At 42.9% G+C, this 17567-nt stretch overlaps 1 protein-coding gene across 1 annotated transcript in view; it reads left to right on the top strand.

Moving 5' to 3' along the window:
* LOC144682425 (collagenase 3-like) overlaps positions 1-11415 on the top strand; it is a 104620-nt gene extending 93205 nt beyond the window's left edge. The window contains 9 exon segments of the mRNA XM_078544833.1: positions 781-1037; positions 1837-1985; positions 5604-5729; positions 6236-6401; positions 7723-7866; positions 8484-8617; positions 9061-9220; positions 9313-9416; positions 11315-11415. Of these exon segments, the coding sequence (XP_078400959.1) occupies positions 781-1037; positions 1837-1985; positions 5604-5729; positions 6236-6401; positions 7723-7866; positions 8484-8617; positions 9061-9220; positions 9313-9416; positions 11315-11415 (1341 nt within the window).
* Positions 11416-17567: the final 6152 nt, after the last annotated feature.

Below are 17567 nucleotides of genomic sequence, written 5' to 3'. Positions count from 1 at the left end.
CAGAGGGACCATATAAATGCAAGTTGTTGTTAACTGACCTCAGCCAGGATGGTGATATGAGCTGTATAGGTTACCTCTCTAGGAATGGGAGGGGTCAAAATTAGCCAGGTGTTTTTCTGCTCCAGACCATCATTTACTGGCAGTTCCTCAGGGTTATGTGGATGTTGGGTGGTGACAGATTTGGTTGCCTTGGCCCCCAGGGGAATAATCCATTAGGGAATGATCTCTGATTCCTGTACATTTACAAAATAACAGTTTCCATAGAAACTCAGCATGGTGTGTTGTAATGAGATGAACATTTACACTGATTTTACTGACATCGGATAATTTGAACATAGGTGTAAACTGCTTCTTGGTAAACTAACCTCAAGGAATTGCAAATGAGACAAGAGAAGCATGCCCTTTATTGGACTTCCTGGCTTTGCCTGTTTTAGCTTACTCAAATCTGAATCATTTTAACAGAATGTGGGACGATACACAATAGTATAAAAGGCTCAAGGAGAGAATCAGAGGCAGAAGTTTCTCTCTCAATCTTCAGTTGAGAACAGAAAGATGACGTGTCTTTGCTTTTCCGTTTTGTTTGTTCTACTTTATGTAACATTTTCTTCTGCTGTCCCACTGCTTTCAGAAATAGAGAGAAATGAGGACTGGCAGTTTGCAGAGGTACTGTGCAGAATGCAACTAACAACAAAGAAACAGTTAAATTAATTTAAACAGATTAATCTTTCTTCTTTCACAGATGAAATCAAGATTAATAACGTTAATACTTTTTTCCTCTAGACCTATTTGAACCGGCTTTACACGCTTGAAGACAGTTCACCAGAGTTTGCGAGAATGGCCGGAAAATTTGTATCAAAGAGTTCCCTATCCAATAAGATTAGGAAAATGCAAGAATTCTTTGGTCTTGAGGTAACTGGAAATCTGGATTCTGCAACTATGGAAGTAATGGAGAAACCTCGATGTGGAGTCCCTGACGTTGCTGAATATAATCACTTTCCAGGAATGATGAAATGGAAAAAGAACAAAATAACATACAGGTAATATTGTCCACGGTATTTCATAACATCATTTCCGCAGTTGATTGGGCGAAATTTTGCTGGAAAAGCAAAAGTGTGTTAACGATGTACGCTGTTATTAATTCACAAATCGGTCAGCAAGTTCAGGGGATGAAGAGATTTTGAGTTGCGAACCTCCTGAACTTGCTGCTTGATTCTCAGTGCTTCGCCATTTGCCTCATCGTTATTTTAATGAATTTGCTGGACTTGCAGATGAATTGCCATTAAATTCACTGCCAAAGTTTAAGGCTGGTAATTAAGAGTTTAAGTATCCTGTTCATTGTTAATTCAGTGCCAATCAGTCTGTGTCCCTGGAAAGGAACAATTGAAACTATTCAGCCTCATTTACCCCAGCAGTAAATTCTACTTATAGATTTAAAAATGCTAAGTGTATTTTTTCTTTTTAAAATTCATACAATCCCTTTGTTTTTCTCTCTCTCTCTCTCTCTTAATCCAACCCTCTTTTCCTTCCTTTATTTATTTCCTGTACCTGATTTGACTCCAATTCACCTTCCTTCTCTTCCGTTCCTCTGTCCCTTTCTCAATCCTAAATCTCATTGGTAATGGGGATGGATTTGTTGGTCTGGCTGTTCACTGAGGTCCCAGATTCCCCACTGCCTTCACTGTGGAATTATCATTTCCAGCAGCATAAGAAATTCCTGAGCTGAAATATGTTGGGAAAAGTCTAACTAATGACATGCTTTGCAAGATGCCCTGCTCCAGCGAGATTTAGTCCATTACGTTTCGTGCAAAATCTTACTTTCTGTTTTCTTCAATAAAGAATTTTAAACTATACACCGGATATTCCATCTACTGATGTGGACACCGCGATTTCGCAAGCTTTGAAGGTTTGGAGTGACATCACACCTTTGAAGTTTGGAAGAATCTTTAAAGGAGAAGCTGATATCATGATCTCATTTGGGGCTCGAGGTACCAAAAACAATCATTCACACTATTGCTGGTTTCAGTGTAAATTTAGGAATCAAGATCTCTTATTAATTTGTGAACAATCTTACAGCAAAAGAACAAACTATGTATGCAGTATTCCACTGGAATTCTATTTATACTGTTTATTACTTTTAGTCATGATGGTTTAATGGTTGTTTGATATTGTAGGCCATTCACAATTTAGTAAGAATGAAAGTGAACACACACAGTAGATCTAGTAATATTCTGAAAATGCATTTAATCAATTTTTGCTGGGATTAGATTTCCAATTTGTTCAAGACCTTTGAGGGAAGAGGGAGGGAGAGCATCCAGTCATTGTCGTCCATGTTGGGACCAACAATATTGGGGAGAGAATGCAAGACATTCTCTGTTTGGAGAGAACTAGGAACCAAATGAAAGAACAAAACCTCAAGGGTTATAACCTTTAGAATTTTACCCAATCTACATACAGATTCACATTAGGGATACATGGATTAAGGAGGTGAATATATTGCTGAAGGAGTGGTGTGGGAACTGGCACCCATACTGGGATTGGGAAGAAATGTACCATTGGGACCAGCTTTACCTGAACTAGGCTGAGACCAGGCTGTGACTAGGTCCTAGAGGAAGGGATAAATAGGATGGTCACAAGCTCTTTAAACTAAGGACTTTAAATGGAGGGAGAGCTCAAGTAGAAATGGTAACAAATAATAGTCAAAAAACAAAGAAAAGGAAAGACAGTGGAGTAACAGTCAGAAATTGTGTTAGGCACTACATGCAAAGGGAAAACCAAAAGATGTGAAGTAATTAAATCAGGAGAGAGAATTAAGAGATGCATGTGAGTAAAACATTGGAGCGAAAGGACAAATTAGGATGCATGGCTCAAATAAATGTTTTTCACACAAACACATGGGGCAGAATTTTTTGCGTCTGTTGGCGGCAGGTGTGTTTGGCTGTGTGAGCGGATAATATGGCAAGAAGGCCAAAAATCAGTTTCACAACATCGTGAAAGCAGTTTGCAATTGTCCATTGTGCCCATCAATGGTGGACTGCATTTTCTGCCGTTGGACATCAAGAACTTCATGGTAATACATCTGGATATCATTATAAGCCCTGCTCGCTGGAATCATCCCCCCCACGCTAGATCATCCAGGCACGTCGGTTCACAACTGTACATAAGAGACATGCACCTGGTGAGCTGCTCTTCACTTGGGACTTTGAGGTTTGTTTGCCTACTTTGCTTTGGGCAGCACTCACAGTCATCAGCGCCAGACTTTGCAGACAGCACCACAACACTTTTAGGGGGACTCACAAGCAGGTCTCTGCCTACCAGACCAGCTATAAGGTGGGGGTGGCTTTTCAACATCTGCAGGGCTAGGGCTTTTTTGGAGAAGGGGGAGAAGTGGCCTCAGGCAAGGGAAGAGGCTGCAGGGCGAAGGTTATACTGGGGAAGGAAGGTATCCCAGGGTGTGTGTGGGGGCACATGTTGATCTGTGTAAGTGACTTCTCGGCCTTTTGGCTAAGATCAAGTGTAGTCATGAAGCGATGGTTATAACCAGTCGAGCCCCATACCATTGGGTACGTAACACCGTTCGGGTGGCGGTGAAGGGCAGTGAAGGAGGAGCACCCATGGATCGGGCCTTCTTGGGGAGACCCGCTGTGATGTCCTCTACCCTTGCTCTGGCCGCAGGAGGGGCAGCAACATTACCACTCCAGCTTGGTGGGCGTTGGTAGTGATGATCAGTGCCAATGCTGCACTGAGTGGTTGACCATCCAATGCAGATAGAGGATGAATGATCTCATCTGTGCAACCAGGGTACGGCAACTATCTCATCACTCTAAATCACACACTCAAGCCCATCATACATTCACTGTCACCTCACTCGCTGCCAGCTCAAGGGAGATCACCACCCATTCTCACACACATACCCTCACATCTCCATCTGGCCTCATCTCCTCTGGAGATTGCCTCCTCAGCCCTCACCTTCTTGAGGCCACTGGCACAGGTCAATATGTGCCCCCACACAGACCCTGGGATACCCTCCTTCCCCAGTACAGCCCTAGTCCTGCGGCCTCTTCCCTTACCTGAGACCACTTCTCCCCTTTCCCCAAGCAAGCCCTAGCCCTGCAGCCATTGAAAATCCACCCACATATGGCTGACCTGGTAGGTAGAGACCAACCTGTGAGCCCCTCTGAAAGTGATGTGGTGCTGTCTTGTGAAGCCTGGTGCTGATGACTGCGAGTGCTGACTAAAGCAAGGTAGGCAAACAAACCCTGAAGTCCCGAGCGAAGTGCAGCTCACCAGGTGCATGCCTTATATAAGCTGTTGTGAAACACATTGGCAGGTGGGCAGATGGTCCAGTGAGGTGGCTTAGTAGGGCGAGCTGGCCTTATAATGATATGCAGATGTATTACAATGATGTTCCTGACGTCCGATGGTGAGAAGTGCGGCCCGCCATCGATGGCTGAGTGGACGATCACAAACTGATTTAACGACGTCGTGAAACTAATTTTGGGCCTTCTCACCATATTGTCCATTCACACCACCAAGCACGCCTGATGCCAGCGGGCACGGAAAATCCCGGCCTTTGATGTTGTAGGACCATTCACAATTTGTAAGAATGGAAGTAAACACACAGAATAGATCTCAGAATGTCATTCTGAATATGCAGCTCATCATTTTTTTTTGCAGGAATTAGACTTCCCATTTGAAGAAAGAGGTTGGACTCCCCAGATGGTTTAGTGGAAAGTGCAGACTAACGCATATGAATCAGGTTCACTTAATGGCCAGTGTTGTCAAAGCAGATGTTAGTTGTAACACTGTGATTCACTTAATTGCATCTAGTTTAAGAAGGTGGAAAACAGGAGAAACTCATCCAGGGATTCTGCTTAAGAAACCTCTGTTTAAGAAGGTGGTGGTGTATCAGTGAATGTTTGGTAACAAATGAAGCATAGGTCTGAGTACTGGTGCCTGTGCAACACAGCAAGAGCCAGTGGGTAGATCATAACTTCAGCCACCCTATATAGATGGAGTGGTTATGACCAGAAAATGGGCCCATTTACACTGGTGATGTGGCCATCACCAATCTCAAAAGGGCCTTTCACGGGATGGCCACAGCCCAGTTTAGGTTATTTTAATTTGCAAATTGGGATCCATTGCAGGCTTCACCAAGTTTCACCAGGATGTTCAGCAGAAGTGGCAACAAAAAGCTAATTTTAAACTTATTTCTGTGATGAGGCCAGGAGGAGCAAGAGTCCTCTTTCAGACTCCATAATAATAATGGGGCATAGCCACCACATGTTTCTCCTGCTCTGTGTTCATCTTTCCTGAGTATGCTTCCAAATCATGAGTATTATACTGGCCGGGCACACTAAGCTGCAGTGTTAAACTCTTATGGTGCTCGCAACTCACGAGCAACATACGAAGGTGGACCATAGAAAGGATATCCCACCATCTGGGTGATGCATTCTCAAAGTTGGCTACCATGAGTGCCCTTTGTGAGGAGGGAAATTTGCTGCACAGTGAAAAGCTCTTTCTTTGTGTTTATTTACCTTACAATTTGTAATATTTTGCCCAACTTCTGAATTCATTTTGATGATTTTTTGTTTCATTATTTCCAGAACATGGGGACAATTATCCATTTGATGGAGCTAATGGATTACTGGCCCACGCTTTTCCTCCTGCAGCAGGCCTTGGAGGAGACACTCACTTTGATGAAGACGAAACCTGGACAATGGGATCAAATGGTACAAAAATTGACCAATGTTATTAATTAGTGGAGAAAATGTGAACAAACTAATAGGATGTTTCTAGTTAGAAAACAGTTTACGTAGTTGGCTAGCAATGTCAATTTTGAGAGATTCTTTTTGCAACATTTTAATATAAGATCATAATTTTGACGCCTACATATGTGCAGCCTTCAGAATTAGAAATTCTTTTTCAGTTTCTGAGAAATGCAATATCATTAATAATTTGTCAAAGCTTTACATTTTGACTTGCATCATGTGCTAAATATTTGCCCAGATACCTTTGATAAAATTAAGAGTTGGAAGCATGTTTAAAAGGGTTTAAAGGTTTGAACCACTCCTATCTGAAATAGCAGACAAGGCATTTACATGAACTTCAGGATTAAAGTTTTTAATAAATAGTTTGACATTTAGCTGTTGGTTTATGAAAATTTTAAAACTCTTGACCCTCTAATGCATATTTAACAGATTTTAAATTTGCTGCTTTGTGACTGTGTTTTATTTAGGATATAACCTGTTCCTTGTGGCCGCCCATGAATTTGGCCATGCACTCGGACTCGCTCACTCTCGTGATCCTGGGGCTTTGATGTACCCCACATATACATTTACAAGAGTGAAGAAGTTCCGTCTTCCTCAGGATGATGTGAATGGAATCCAGGCTTTGTATGGTAGGTTGAAATATTCCTCCCTGAACAATTAGTGACAATACAGGTAATGAAAGAGCTGTTACTCTATCAAGGTAATGACATCATGTGATGTGATTGGAGGATAAAGAATGAATTATTTTTATAACTAGTAATTTATTCAGAGCAAGCTAGTTGCTGTAAAATAAATTATTAAAGCTTACTTGTGTTGTGTTTAACTTATTGCGTTTGGACATTTTGATTGCACATGGGCCTGAAACACTTGGAGCAATCTTTCAATCCTTGTAACTTTATCTTGTTTATTGTTTAAATGATGCTAAAGCCCTGGAATTAAACTCAGCAATAAAACTCTGCAGTTTTCTACATTGTAGCATCCACTATCTAACCCAGAAATCTATTTCGAATGTTGAGTGTTCTTTGTACGAAGAAATAGTTCTTGACAACAAACCAACCTGACTGTTCAAGAGGTGGAATAGCACAAATCAAATTTATCCATGCAATAAAAAGGAAGCTTATCAAAGGCTCAGCTTCCATGAAGAATACTCGTCAATCTGAATGTTTTGGCTGACCTGGATATTGATCTCGATTAATATTTTGGATGATGTTAAGTCAGTTCCGCGCTTCCTTCTCCAATTGCTGTCTTTCTAAGTTTTTTCAGGCTATCCTTACAACTCAGTCCCTGAGTGGTCAGTGTTTTGCTCTTTGAATTGCCTCCAGGGTTGGAATGTTCACTATGAGTGTAGATAACTAAAATTGGATAGAGTAAACCAAAACGCTACTGACCTAACATTGTTATCAGAATTCTATACAATGTATCGATTGTTGCTGCACATTGATCTAATAAATTAAGCACCAAATCAAACAAAAGACTCAGATTGTTTTCAATTTTACCATTAGCTAGTGCTCACTGGTTAAAAAAAGTAACTAATTTTGTCTTCGAATGTACATTACTTTACTAGTATCTGCATTAAATTTCACTGCCTCATTCTTTGAAAGAGCATTAGGGTGAATTTCTCTGACGTTTATTCCAATCATCTGCCATAACTTCGATGGAAGAGCTGTGGAAACTCCAGGAAAATAGCACAAATTCTGTTTGCACTGTTTTCTGGAATTTCCGTTTCTCCGCCTCTATAGATACTGGGGCAAGTCAGCGAACTCTTTAGAAATGAACCACCTTCTGGCTGCTCACTCCAGGATCAATTCCCTTCTAGTCTGGTGTTTTGTGAGATTCACCAATCATTGAAATACAGCAAATCTTATTACTTTAATTAGAATTGGACTCCAGCACTAATCCACTTTGGTCTGGGATTACTAACACTGCCTTGAACAGTATTTTCTTCTTTGTTTAGTAATATGTGTGGTTACTTAATTTAAGGTAAATCAGATCGACACCCTGGACCACCACCACCAAAGACACCAGAGAAATGTGATCCTATGTTGTCCTTTGATGCAATTGCTAGTCTTCGAGGAGAGATGTTTATTTTCAAAGACAGGTATGAACCATGTTTAACATTCCAGAACATTTTTAAAGAATTATTTTTGGTTAGCTTTATTGATAATATTGGTAGTTTCATATTGGGGATTTTTTTCACAAATATTTGAGTACACTTTTGGTAAACATTCCTGTTTTTTTACCTTCACATAGTAGGTATGGGTTTTTTGTCTACAGTTCTCCATATGTCAGATTCTTGATGCATCAAACTTTACGGAAATGATGATAATTTAAACCAAAATGTTTCATTGGGTGAGACAATGAAAACCAGTCCAACCTGGCTAATCTGGCACAGGTTCCAGTGACCGGTTATAGAGTAATAGCACTTAGCAAGAGCTTGCATTTTATCATGCCTTTTATGATCTCAGGGTGTCCCAAAATGCTTTAGAACCAATAAAGTGTATTTACTGCTGTACCCCAGGACTAGCATTTGCACATCCCCGAAATACATCATTTACCTGCTCTTTTTGTCCAGGGAATAATTTTAAGGCATGTGATGTACCTATAAAATAACTCTTTTTTGATGAACAGTTTACTAATGTTGTTTTAGAAAACAATTAAGTATAATATAAATGGATTATGTTTAATGTATTCTAATAAACCCTTGTTATTTATTAGGTTTTTCTGGAGAAGACATCCACAAATGTCTGAGGTTGAACTGTCTCTAGTGAGATCATTCTGGCCAAAGATTCCTGCAAAGATTGATGCTGCGTATGAAAACCTGAACAGAGATTTTCTTGTTGTTATTAAAGGTTTAGTACTGTTACTTTTCATGCTAAAGGACAGGGGACTAGGATCTTGTGATAGCTTACTGCTGGAAACAGCAATGCCACTGGGAAGAGGGACAGAGTTTTCTGGAACTTGGGCTAAGTTCACATTTTAGCATGTGTGTTTCAAGATTGAAGCTTAAGACAACTTCTTCATTAGGATTGTGCCTGTAGTGCTGTGTTATGCTATGTGCAGTTGGCTGAGTTTCATCAGACAGAGCCAAGAAGAAACAGAAAAGGACCTCTCTAGGACTGCAGCTCTTGCAAAAAGAAATCAATGTGAGCGCAAGATTAGGAGAGGATGGAAACTAGGTTGGCTGTCCAGCATCTTAGTTAAGAAATGGTGCCCACATGAGGGGACATTGAGGCTAAGAACAAAACATATTTATTAATATGAAGATGGTAACGTAATTTCTGTAATCCCATAGGGAATAAATACTGGGCCATCAGTGGCTATGATATCATGCCAGGTTACCCAAAGAACATCTACCGATTTGGTATTCCAAGATCAGTCAAGAAAATAGATGCAGCTGTTCATATCAGGGAAACTTCAAAGACTTTATTCTTCTCAGGAGACCAGTACTGGAGGTAATGGTTCATTCTTTATATAAAGATTCACGTAAATATTTTTCATCACTGACATGTCACTGTTTACATAAAGTATGTGCTTCTCCTTCCAGTTATGATGAAGGTAAACAAGCTATGGATGAAGGTTACCCACGCCTGAAAGCAGCTGACTGGCCAGGAATCCCTCGCAGCGTGGATGCAGCATTTGAACACCATGGTAAATTTAAAAGCAATTATTCATTGAAGTATTGAGATAGTCAAAGTATTTATGCAGTCTTTTTTCCCCCAAGTAAAAAATATATTTAACTGTCTTTGCAATAATAAACACACATAATTTTTTTTGTTCAGTAAATACTGCACAGAGCTTCTAAATGCTCAGGGCGTTAACCCAATCAGTACATGAGTCATGCAGACCATAAAGTCTCAGACTGATCTCTGGTCTGTACAGGGATGTGATCTTAGGTTGGGTAATAATGGGGTCAGTATAGGCACAGTGAATGCTTCTGGTTCATGGGCAGTAAAATTAATCATTGTTCCTGTTCCTAATAGCTTCATTGACCCCTGGAAGTGTGTAGGTATGTGCATGCTTGGTCAGCTGGCCTGAACTGGTCTTACGTTTGTCCCTGAACTCTGAAGTGGACCTGTTTATTTTATTCCTAGTTTTTTGTTTCAGTATAAGGATAGAATTTCGTAGCAGCTCCTCATCTCCTGTCAGTAGGAGTAGTACTTGAGTGGATATTAGTGGCAACCTGAGAGGAATGATGTAATGATATTTATGTCATTTCACTGGGATTTCCACCAATCTATTGGTGGGGTATCAGGAGCAGCCCTGCAGAAATACCTGGTGGCAGTAACTTCACTTCTATGATAGAAACTTGGGAACAAGGAAGGAGATAGTTAGGGCAAATAATTTGAATAAAGTGGCTTCAATTTAGAAGGGTTTTCCTCCATGCTCTGAGGAAGGTGCTCATACATTTAAACAATCATTGTCTATTCAATTCAGGTTGATTTAACTTTAGCCATAGTTCATTGTTGAGCAAAAAGGACAACACAATGGTCAGATATCCAAAGCCATCTTTCTAAGAACATGGAAAGATAGTGAGGATGACCATTCATTCCATTTATTTTCATCCATCCAGAAAGGTCCTAATGCTCTCCACTGTCCCACTCTTCCCCCCCAACTTCTCTCCATCATGCTGTATCCAATTCTTTCTTAAACAATTTCAGGCTTTCTGTCTCTGCCTATTTGCCCTCAACCCATTACAGATAAGAATCATTCTCTGTAAGAACTTCTTGATATCAGCCCTAAATTTGCCGATTGCCTGTTGGAGCGTTTGTCCTTTTCACCTAGTTTCCTAAATTATTTTGAAGTAATTTTCCATATCTATACTGCCTACCCTCCGGCATCCCTCCTTATGATCACTTCTTAGCTACTTCCTTTTGAGGCTAAAGCCTCAATTTTATCTGGTTTTCCTCATTCCCCAGATACTACATATTAGTCTTTTGACTCTTCTTCACCAACTTAAGTGTTTGAATGTCTTCTCCGTGTTTCAGTTATCAGAACTGAAAAAAAGCTCAAAGTGTCGAATCAGTTTGATTATGACTTTGTCTAGCTTGTACTCAGCTGTTTGGACAATATAGTTCAGCATTCTGTTGGCTTTGTTGATTACGATTTACATTGTTCAACTTTGTCTGTTATTGGTTTATTCACTGTGATATTTTGTCAGACTCATTTGTAGTTCCTTAGCCATCTCTGCTGATTTCACTGCCCTTCCTGTTTTGGTATCGTCTACAAATTTATTCATTTTGCACTGAGTTTTTGAATCCAAGTTGTGATGCAAATTTGATACAGTACTGTTCCTAAGACCAATCCTAGAGCAACCTTACTCTATTCTGTTCCTGAACTAATTTCTTCAATTGGTGTCTTCAGCCAATTTTCTTAATTCAAATTTACTTTGTGACTTTGAAATTCATTACATCAGCTTATCAGCAATTTGTAAAGGTTGCAGAATGGTCCCTCTAAAATGTAGCAATAATAAATGTATTTTGTTTTTTCTCTTGCATTGATTGAAGCCATTTGTGGGCCCTGAGCTAAGTTTCTATTCTGTTTTTTAGGAAATATTTTCTTCTTCCGTGGACCAATTAAATTCCAGTTCAACATCAGGGAGAAGCGAGTACTTCAGACTGGCAGAACCAACTCATGGGTGGGCTGTTAATTACACGCCCTATCAAATTGGTGGTCCACTAACTGATAAACACTATTAAATGGATTATACATAACATGCCTCTTAGAATAACTTATTTATATGGTTCCAAATAACACTGTATTGAAGACCTATTATAATTATTGCAAACAGATGAACTATTTGAAAGAATTTAATATAATTCTATTGCTTTGTATTTATTATTCATTGTATTGCTATTGCATGCTTTGTTTTCTTGATTTAATATTTATATTTTTCATATTTATGTTTCAAAATTTAATGTATTTATATTCATATTTATGCTGCAGTACATCTGTATATGTGGTAATACTTGAGCATTAATGATCCCATTATGCATATTTATGAAGAATGCAGATTCTGAGCTCGGGCAAAATACATTGTCATGAGTAAATGAAGTGTAAGAATATAGAAAAGCTCTATTATCATTTGTCATCTCATGTGTTGGAAACAAAATAAAATGACATGGAATTCAATTTGCTTCCTGATACTCTGTAGTTTCTGTCACGCATCATTTGACTTTTGGTGCCATCAGATGATGGATAAATGAATGTAAAACTATTTTTATAGCACATTGAACCTTCTCTTCAAGCTATTGGTTTTCAATTTGAGGCTTCCAGAACCTAGAATCCTCAGGAATCCAGAAATTATCATTCTCCTATTACAGAATCCTGTAGTTTGTTTTTTATTGCCCTTGTTCAGAGGACAATTAAAAGTCAACCACATTGCTGAGACCAGTAAGGACAGCAGACTTGCTTCCCTAAATGACATTAGTGAACCAGATGGATTTTTACAACAATTGGCATGGCTCACCATCAGACTTTAAATTCCAGATTTTTATTGAATTCAAATTTCACTAACTGCTGTGGTGGGATTTGAAATCAGGTTTCTAGAGCACAACCCTGGGTTGGCTGGACAATGTGACAATACCACTATGCCACCACCACCTCCCCCCACTATGCCACCACCACCTCCCCCCACTACTGTCTTCCTGCTGCATTCTTTCTACTGCTGTGTGTGAATGTTTCTTACAATGACACATAGTGATGTTCAGTGTAGAGATTTGTTTCTGGTGGTGGCACAAAACAGGCACTATGGGCAGTATCAGGTTGGCCCCCATTATACACAGTGTCTGATAGTCAGTTCCATTAACTGCAACAGAACTAATTCTTCCCCTGAAGTCAACTGCCTTATGTGCTGATCACCTGATCAGCTATTTCTACGAGAAGTTCCCTGGATGAGACAAGGTTGAGAAATGGCTGCCTGTGATACTTGCCATGAAATATTGGAGGCAGAAGTGACTTCCATCTCAGTGAAGCAACAATCCCAGACAAACCATTTCTCTTGCAGTGTCAAGGAGCTGTTCCATCTCTCAAATCCACTCATACAGATGTTGGAGTTGGCTTTAAGCATACAGGCTTAACTGTTATCAAAGATAGTTTATAATAGACTGTAATTTCAGTGCTGGGATGACCAGATTCCCCTTGCAGGAGGTCTCTGAGTGAAAGTTTTCATGATAATCTCTTCCATGTAGTTCTATGTGCAAAGCAGCTAGGTCACCTCCTCAGGAATTCCCATGTACACATCCTTGTGTTGAAGTTGTGAAAGACACAATGGGCTAAAATGATACATAGCACATGAGGTGAAGCACATTGCAGAGCCTCTTCAGATCTGTCCAGGCAGCAAATGTGCCTTTTTATCTGTTCAATAAAACCTCTTGTACAGGCACATTGTAATGCTTCTCTGCAATTGTTTAGGCCACACTAGGTGAGATCATTATCCATGGGAGCAGGGTGTGTGGTTTGTCAAGCCATCATTTGATAATGGGTGGAATTGGCCCAGGTTTGCACTAAGTGCATTAGCAGGTGTGGAAAGCAGTAGTACGTCCGCTGCAGTAGTGGGTTTTTGAACCGTATCATCTGCTTACCACCTCATTAATTATACAATCACAGGAAACACTCCATCTTGCTGGCGGGCAGCCTCTGAATCGCCCACCGTGCCATTAGATTACTGTTTCCTCACTCCGGGTGCCATATGTAAACTGCAGCCGCGCACACAGTTCTCAATGCTTGCAGCCCAGGGCTGCTCCGGTAAAGGCATGGCCCTGAAAGCCAAGAAGAGTTCAGTGACCCATCACTGGAATGCCTTTTCAAGGCTCGCTGTGATGTCCTCCACCCCCGCTCTGGCTGCAGGAGGTCCAGCAATCTCAAAACTCCAGTTTAGGAGATGGTGGCAGTGTTCATCACTGTTACTGGCATCTCATTCACTGCCAGCTCAAGGAGCGTCACCACTCACTCTTTCATACACATCCTCACATCTCCAGCCTCTTCAGCCCTCACCATCATGAGGCCACTTGCACAGATGAACATGTGGCCCCACACACACCCTGGGTTACCCTCCTTCTCCAGTACAGCCCTCGCCCTGCACCCTCTTCTCTTGCCTAAGGCCATTTCTCCCTCTTCCCCAAGCAAACCCTAGCGCTGTAGCCATTGAAAAGCTACCTACATATGGCTGGTCTGGTAGGTAGAGACATGCCTGTGAGCACCCCCTAAAAGTGATGTAGTGCTGCCTGCGAAGCCTGGCGCTGATGACCATGAGTGCTGCCCAAAGCAAAGTAGGCAAACAAACCTCGAAGTCCCGATCAAAGTGCAGCTCGCCAGGTTCACGTTGCTTATGTAGAGTTGTGAAACATGCCAGCATGATGCTCAGGGGGAGGTGGCGACGTAGTGGTGTTGTCACTGGACTGGTAATCCAGATACCCAGGGTAATGGTCTGGGGACCTGGGTTTGAATTTGAATTCAATAAAAATCTGGAATTAAAAGTCTGATGATAACCACAAAACCATTGCTGATTGTCATAACCATCTGGCTCACTAATGTCCATTAGGGAAGGAAATCTGCTGTCCTTACCTGGTCTGGCCTACATGTGACTCCAGATCCACAGCAATGTGGTTGACTCTTAAATGCCCTCTGAACAAGGGCATTAAGGGATGGGTAATAAATGCTGGTGTAGCCAACAACGCCCACATCCAATGAATGAAAAAAAAGGATGATCAGTATGGAGGGATGATTGCGGTGAGCAGGGCTTATGAAATGCTAAGGTATTGAAATTAGGTTCCCAATGAGTGGTGGCGGGAAAAATGAGTTTTGACCTTCTCACTATATTGTCCACTCAAGCCGCCAACGGAAGTGCAAAATTCTGCCCACTGTTTTTCTTCCAGAAGTCTGGGAGGGCCACATTTCAAAATATGTGACACATTCAAACACATCTTGCATTGACATGTAGGATTCTCTGCATGTGTTGTCACACAGGGTGGAATCATCTGTGCCGACTGGCGTTGTGCGTGTTTGGTGGCGTGAGCGAATAATATGACAAGAAGGTCAAAAATCGGTTTCACGACGTTGTGAAACCAGTTGATGATTGTCCACTCCGCCCACCGACGGCAGGCCATGTTTCCCACCATTGGGCACCGGGAAGCTCATTGTAATACAACTCCATATCATTATAAGCCCAGCCTGCTGGAATTGTCCCCCCGGCTAGATTGTTCGCCCACATTGTCGTGATTGCACGCTAATGTCTTTCACAACAGCATATATAAGGTGTGCACTTGGCGGTCTGCACTTTGAGGGGAAATCAGAGGTGAGTGCATGGTAACGTTGCAGAGCGCTCGACTGGGTCGCATGTTGGACTTCAAGGTTGAGACGCGTTGGGGACGGTTGGGGGGCAAGGGCTGCCCTGCGGTTGAGGCAACTTGGGGGAGGGGGGTCAAGGGCTGCCCTGCGGTTGAAGATAGCACACAAGCACATGCGGGGTGGGGGGTTAGTGGGTGAGGGAAGCAGCCACACATTACGAAACCTTGTATAAAGTGACCATTCCTCTGCAGCTGAGACAGTTCAGGCGCAGCCCTATTGATATGCGTGGAGTCGGGCCTCTAACTTATCTGCCCGCTCAAGCAATGCAGAGGCATCAAAGAGCCACCAAGTGCTCCAGAGCTTTTCGCCCCTCAGGCACAGATTGCAAATGATCATTTTAGCGGACTGCAAGAACAGTTAGACGACTGGGCACGTTGTACAATCTCCTTGCTAAAGCTGGCCATGGAGCAGTCACTGGTGGAGGTGCTCACAGCCCCTTGCAATGTCATCATCCCAGTTTGGGCCAGTCTCCCCCATGGTTCAAGCTAACAGTGCAGCCTTGCAGTGTGTGTTAGGAGAATGCCTGTGCCTGAGCTGAGAGCACAGCATGCAGTCCAATGGGCAAAGCTGCTGCCAATCGGTCAGGTGGAGGGGGACAGAGGTGGGTGGGGCTTTTGGCAATCATGCAGTGCACTGATCTCTGGCCATCAAAGTGGCGGTTAGCAATCTCCGGGATGTGTTAAGGGGCCTTCACACTTAACCAAGAGAGGCTTTAGGAACACCCATGCTAACCCACGTGTCTCCCTCTTTCATCCTGCGGGAGGAGTACATCAGGATCATGGAGCCTGGTGACCTAGCTGTTGCCTCATGGCATACAGAAAGCGAAGACGATAGAGGAGAGAGTGACTGAGGCTCGTGGCTGCACAAAGGGAGGAGCAGCACCCTCTGGAAGAAGGGGTGGCTGTGGCTCTCGCACACACCGCTGAAGAGCCACAGAGGGCCGTCACTGGTTGGCACCTAGATAGACCCAGGGTCTATAGATGCCGCCTTTCGTTCCTGCAGATGACCGAGAACCAGTGTCGCCGAAAACTGTGCATGTCTAGGGAACTGGTTGGTCATGTCTGCCACCTGCTGCAGGATTTGGCACCACGGGGACATGGAGGACATCTGCTTCCAGTGGCCGTGAAAGTGACTGCGGCACTAAATTTCTATGCCAATGACTCCTTTCAGGGCTCCACAGGTGACCTCTGTGGGATCTCACAATCCGCCACCCACAAATGCATCCATGAGGTCACGGATGCCGTCTTCTCCATGGCACACACTGTGCATTTCACCTGGGACTAGGACAGCCAGGATGCAAGAGTGACTCCTACATTCTCAGTCGGTCACAGGCCCCTGATGTCTTCCGGGGTCCACAGACGCTGCAGGGATGGCTCCTTGGTGACAAGGGCTACCCACAGAGGATGTGGCTGATGACACCCGTGCGGTGGCCTCAGACTGTAGCAGAGCGAAGGTACAATGAGGCTCATGTTGCAACTCGCACCTTAGTGGAGCAGACCATCTGGACACTGAAACTGAGGTTCCAGTGCCTGGACCGGTCTGGTGGAGCCCTGCATTATATTCCATAGAGAGTGCCCATGTATCATCATCGTCTGCTCCTTTACAATCTGGCGCTGCGATGGGGGGAGGAGCTGGCTGAGAAGGAGATGCAGGAGCTGGAGGTCTCCTCTGATGAGAAGGACGTTGATGGTGATGAGGTCCTTGATGGCGATGATGATGGGGATGAGGTCCTCACACTGGCCAGACAAGGCAGGCCCTCATAGCTGCTAGATTTGTGGAGGATGATGACAACATTCAGTGAGGAGGCACCATAAGATCCTTACATTGCTTCTGTGAATGTTTGACTCCAGTCTGGCTGATGGCAATGTACATACACCCTCTGTGATAATGCTCCTGTCATGGAGGCGCAGTGGAGACCCTAATAGTCACTCGGCTCATTAGGAGGATGATGATGACATGCAGTGAGGACACTCCATAGGTCTCCACATAGGCTCTGTAAATATCTGACTCCTGTCTGGCCGAGGGCAGCTCGCTTGCAAATTGTGGTCAGGGTTATAGCATAGAGACGCAGCCATGAAACTTTAAAAGCACTAGATCCTTTGTCCAACTTCAGCACCTAACTCCTTCAGGAGCACAGCATCACTGGTCACAGATACTGAAGAGATGGGGGCCAGCCCCACCTTAAAGGTGTTGAGAGCACACAGAGAGAATGACGGAACTCTGTGATGCCTGCCCACGACACTCTGGCAGCAATGACCAGCACAGTCAAGGTGCAGGCATCAGTAATGTTTCCAGTGTGTGTGAGGCCGGACCATCACTTTGATCTGAAGGCTGCACAAAGCACAGGGAAGAGGCCCTGGACTGAGACACCTGCCTTTATTTTGTGCAGGAACCAAGGTTTCACATCTGAGTGACACAAACACTGCTCATCAGAACATAAGAACATAAGAACGA

Source organism: Cetorhinus maximus, chromosome 7 (genome assembly GCF_964194155.1).
Source record: "Cetorhinus maximus chromosome 7, sCetMax3.hap1.1, whole genome shotgun sequence".
In the NCBI taxonomy this organism is placed as follows: domain Eukaryota; kingdom Metazoa; phylum Chordata; class Chondrichthyes; order Lamniformes; family Cetorhinidae; genus Cetorhinus; species Cetorhinus maximus.
Note: the sequence above shows the minus strand (reverse complement) of the source record. Positions and strands in the feature narration are given on the sequence as shown.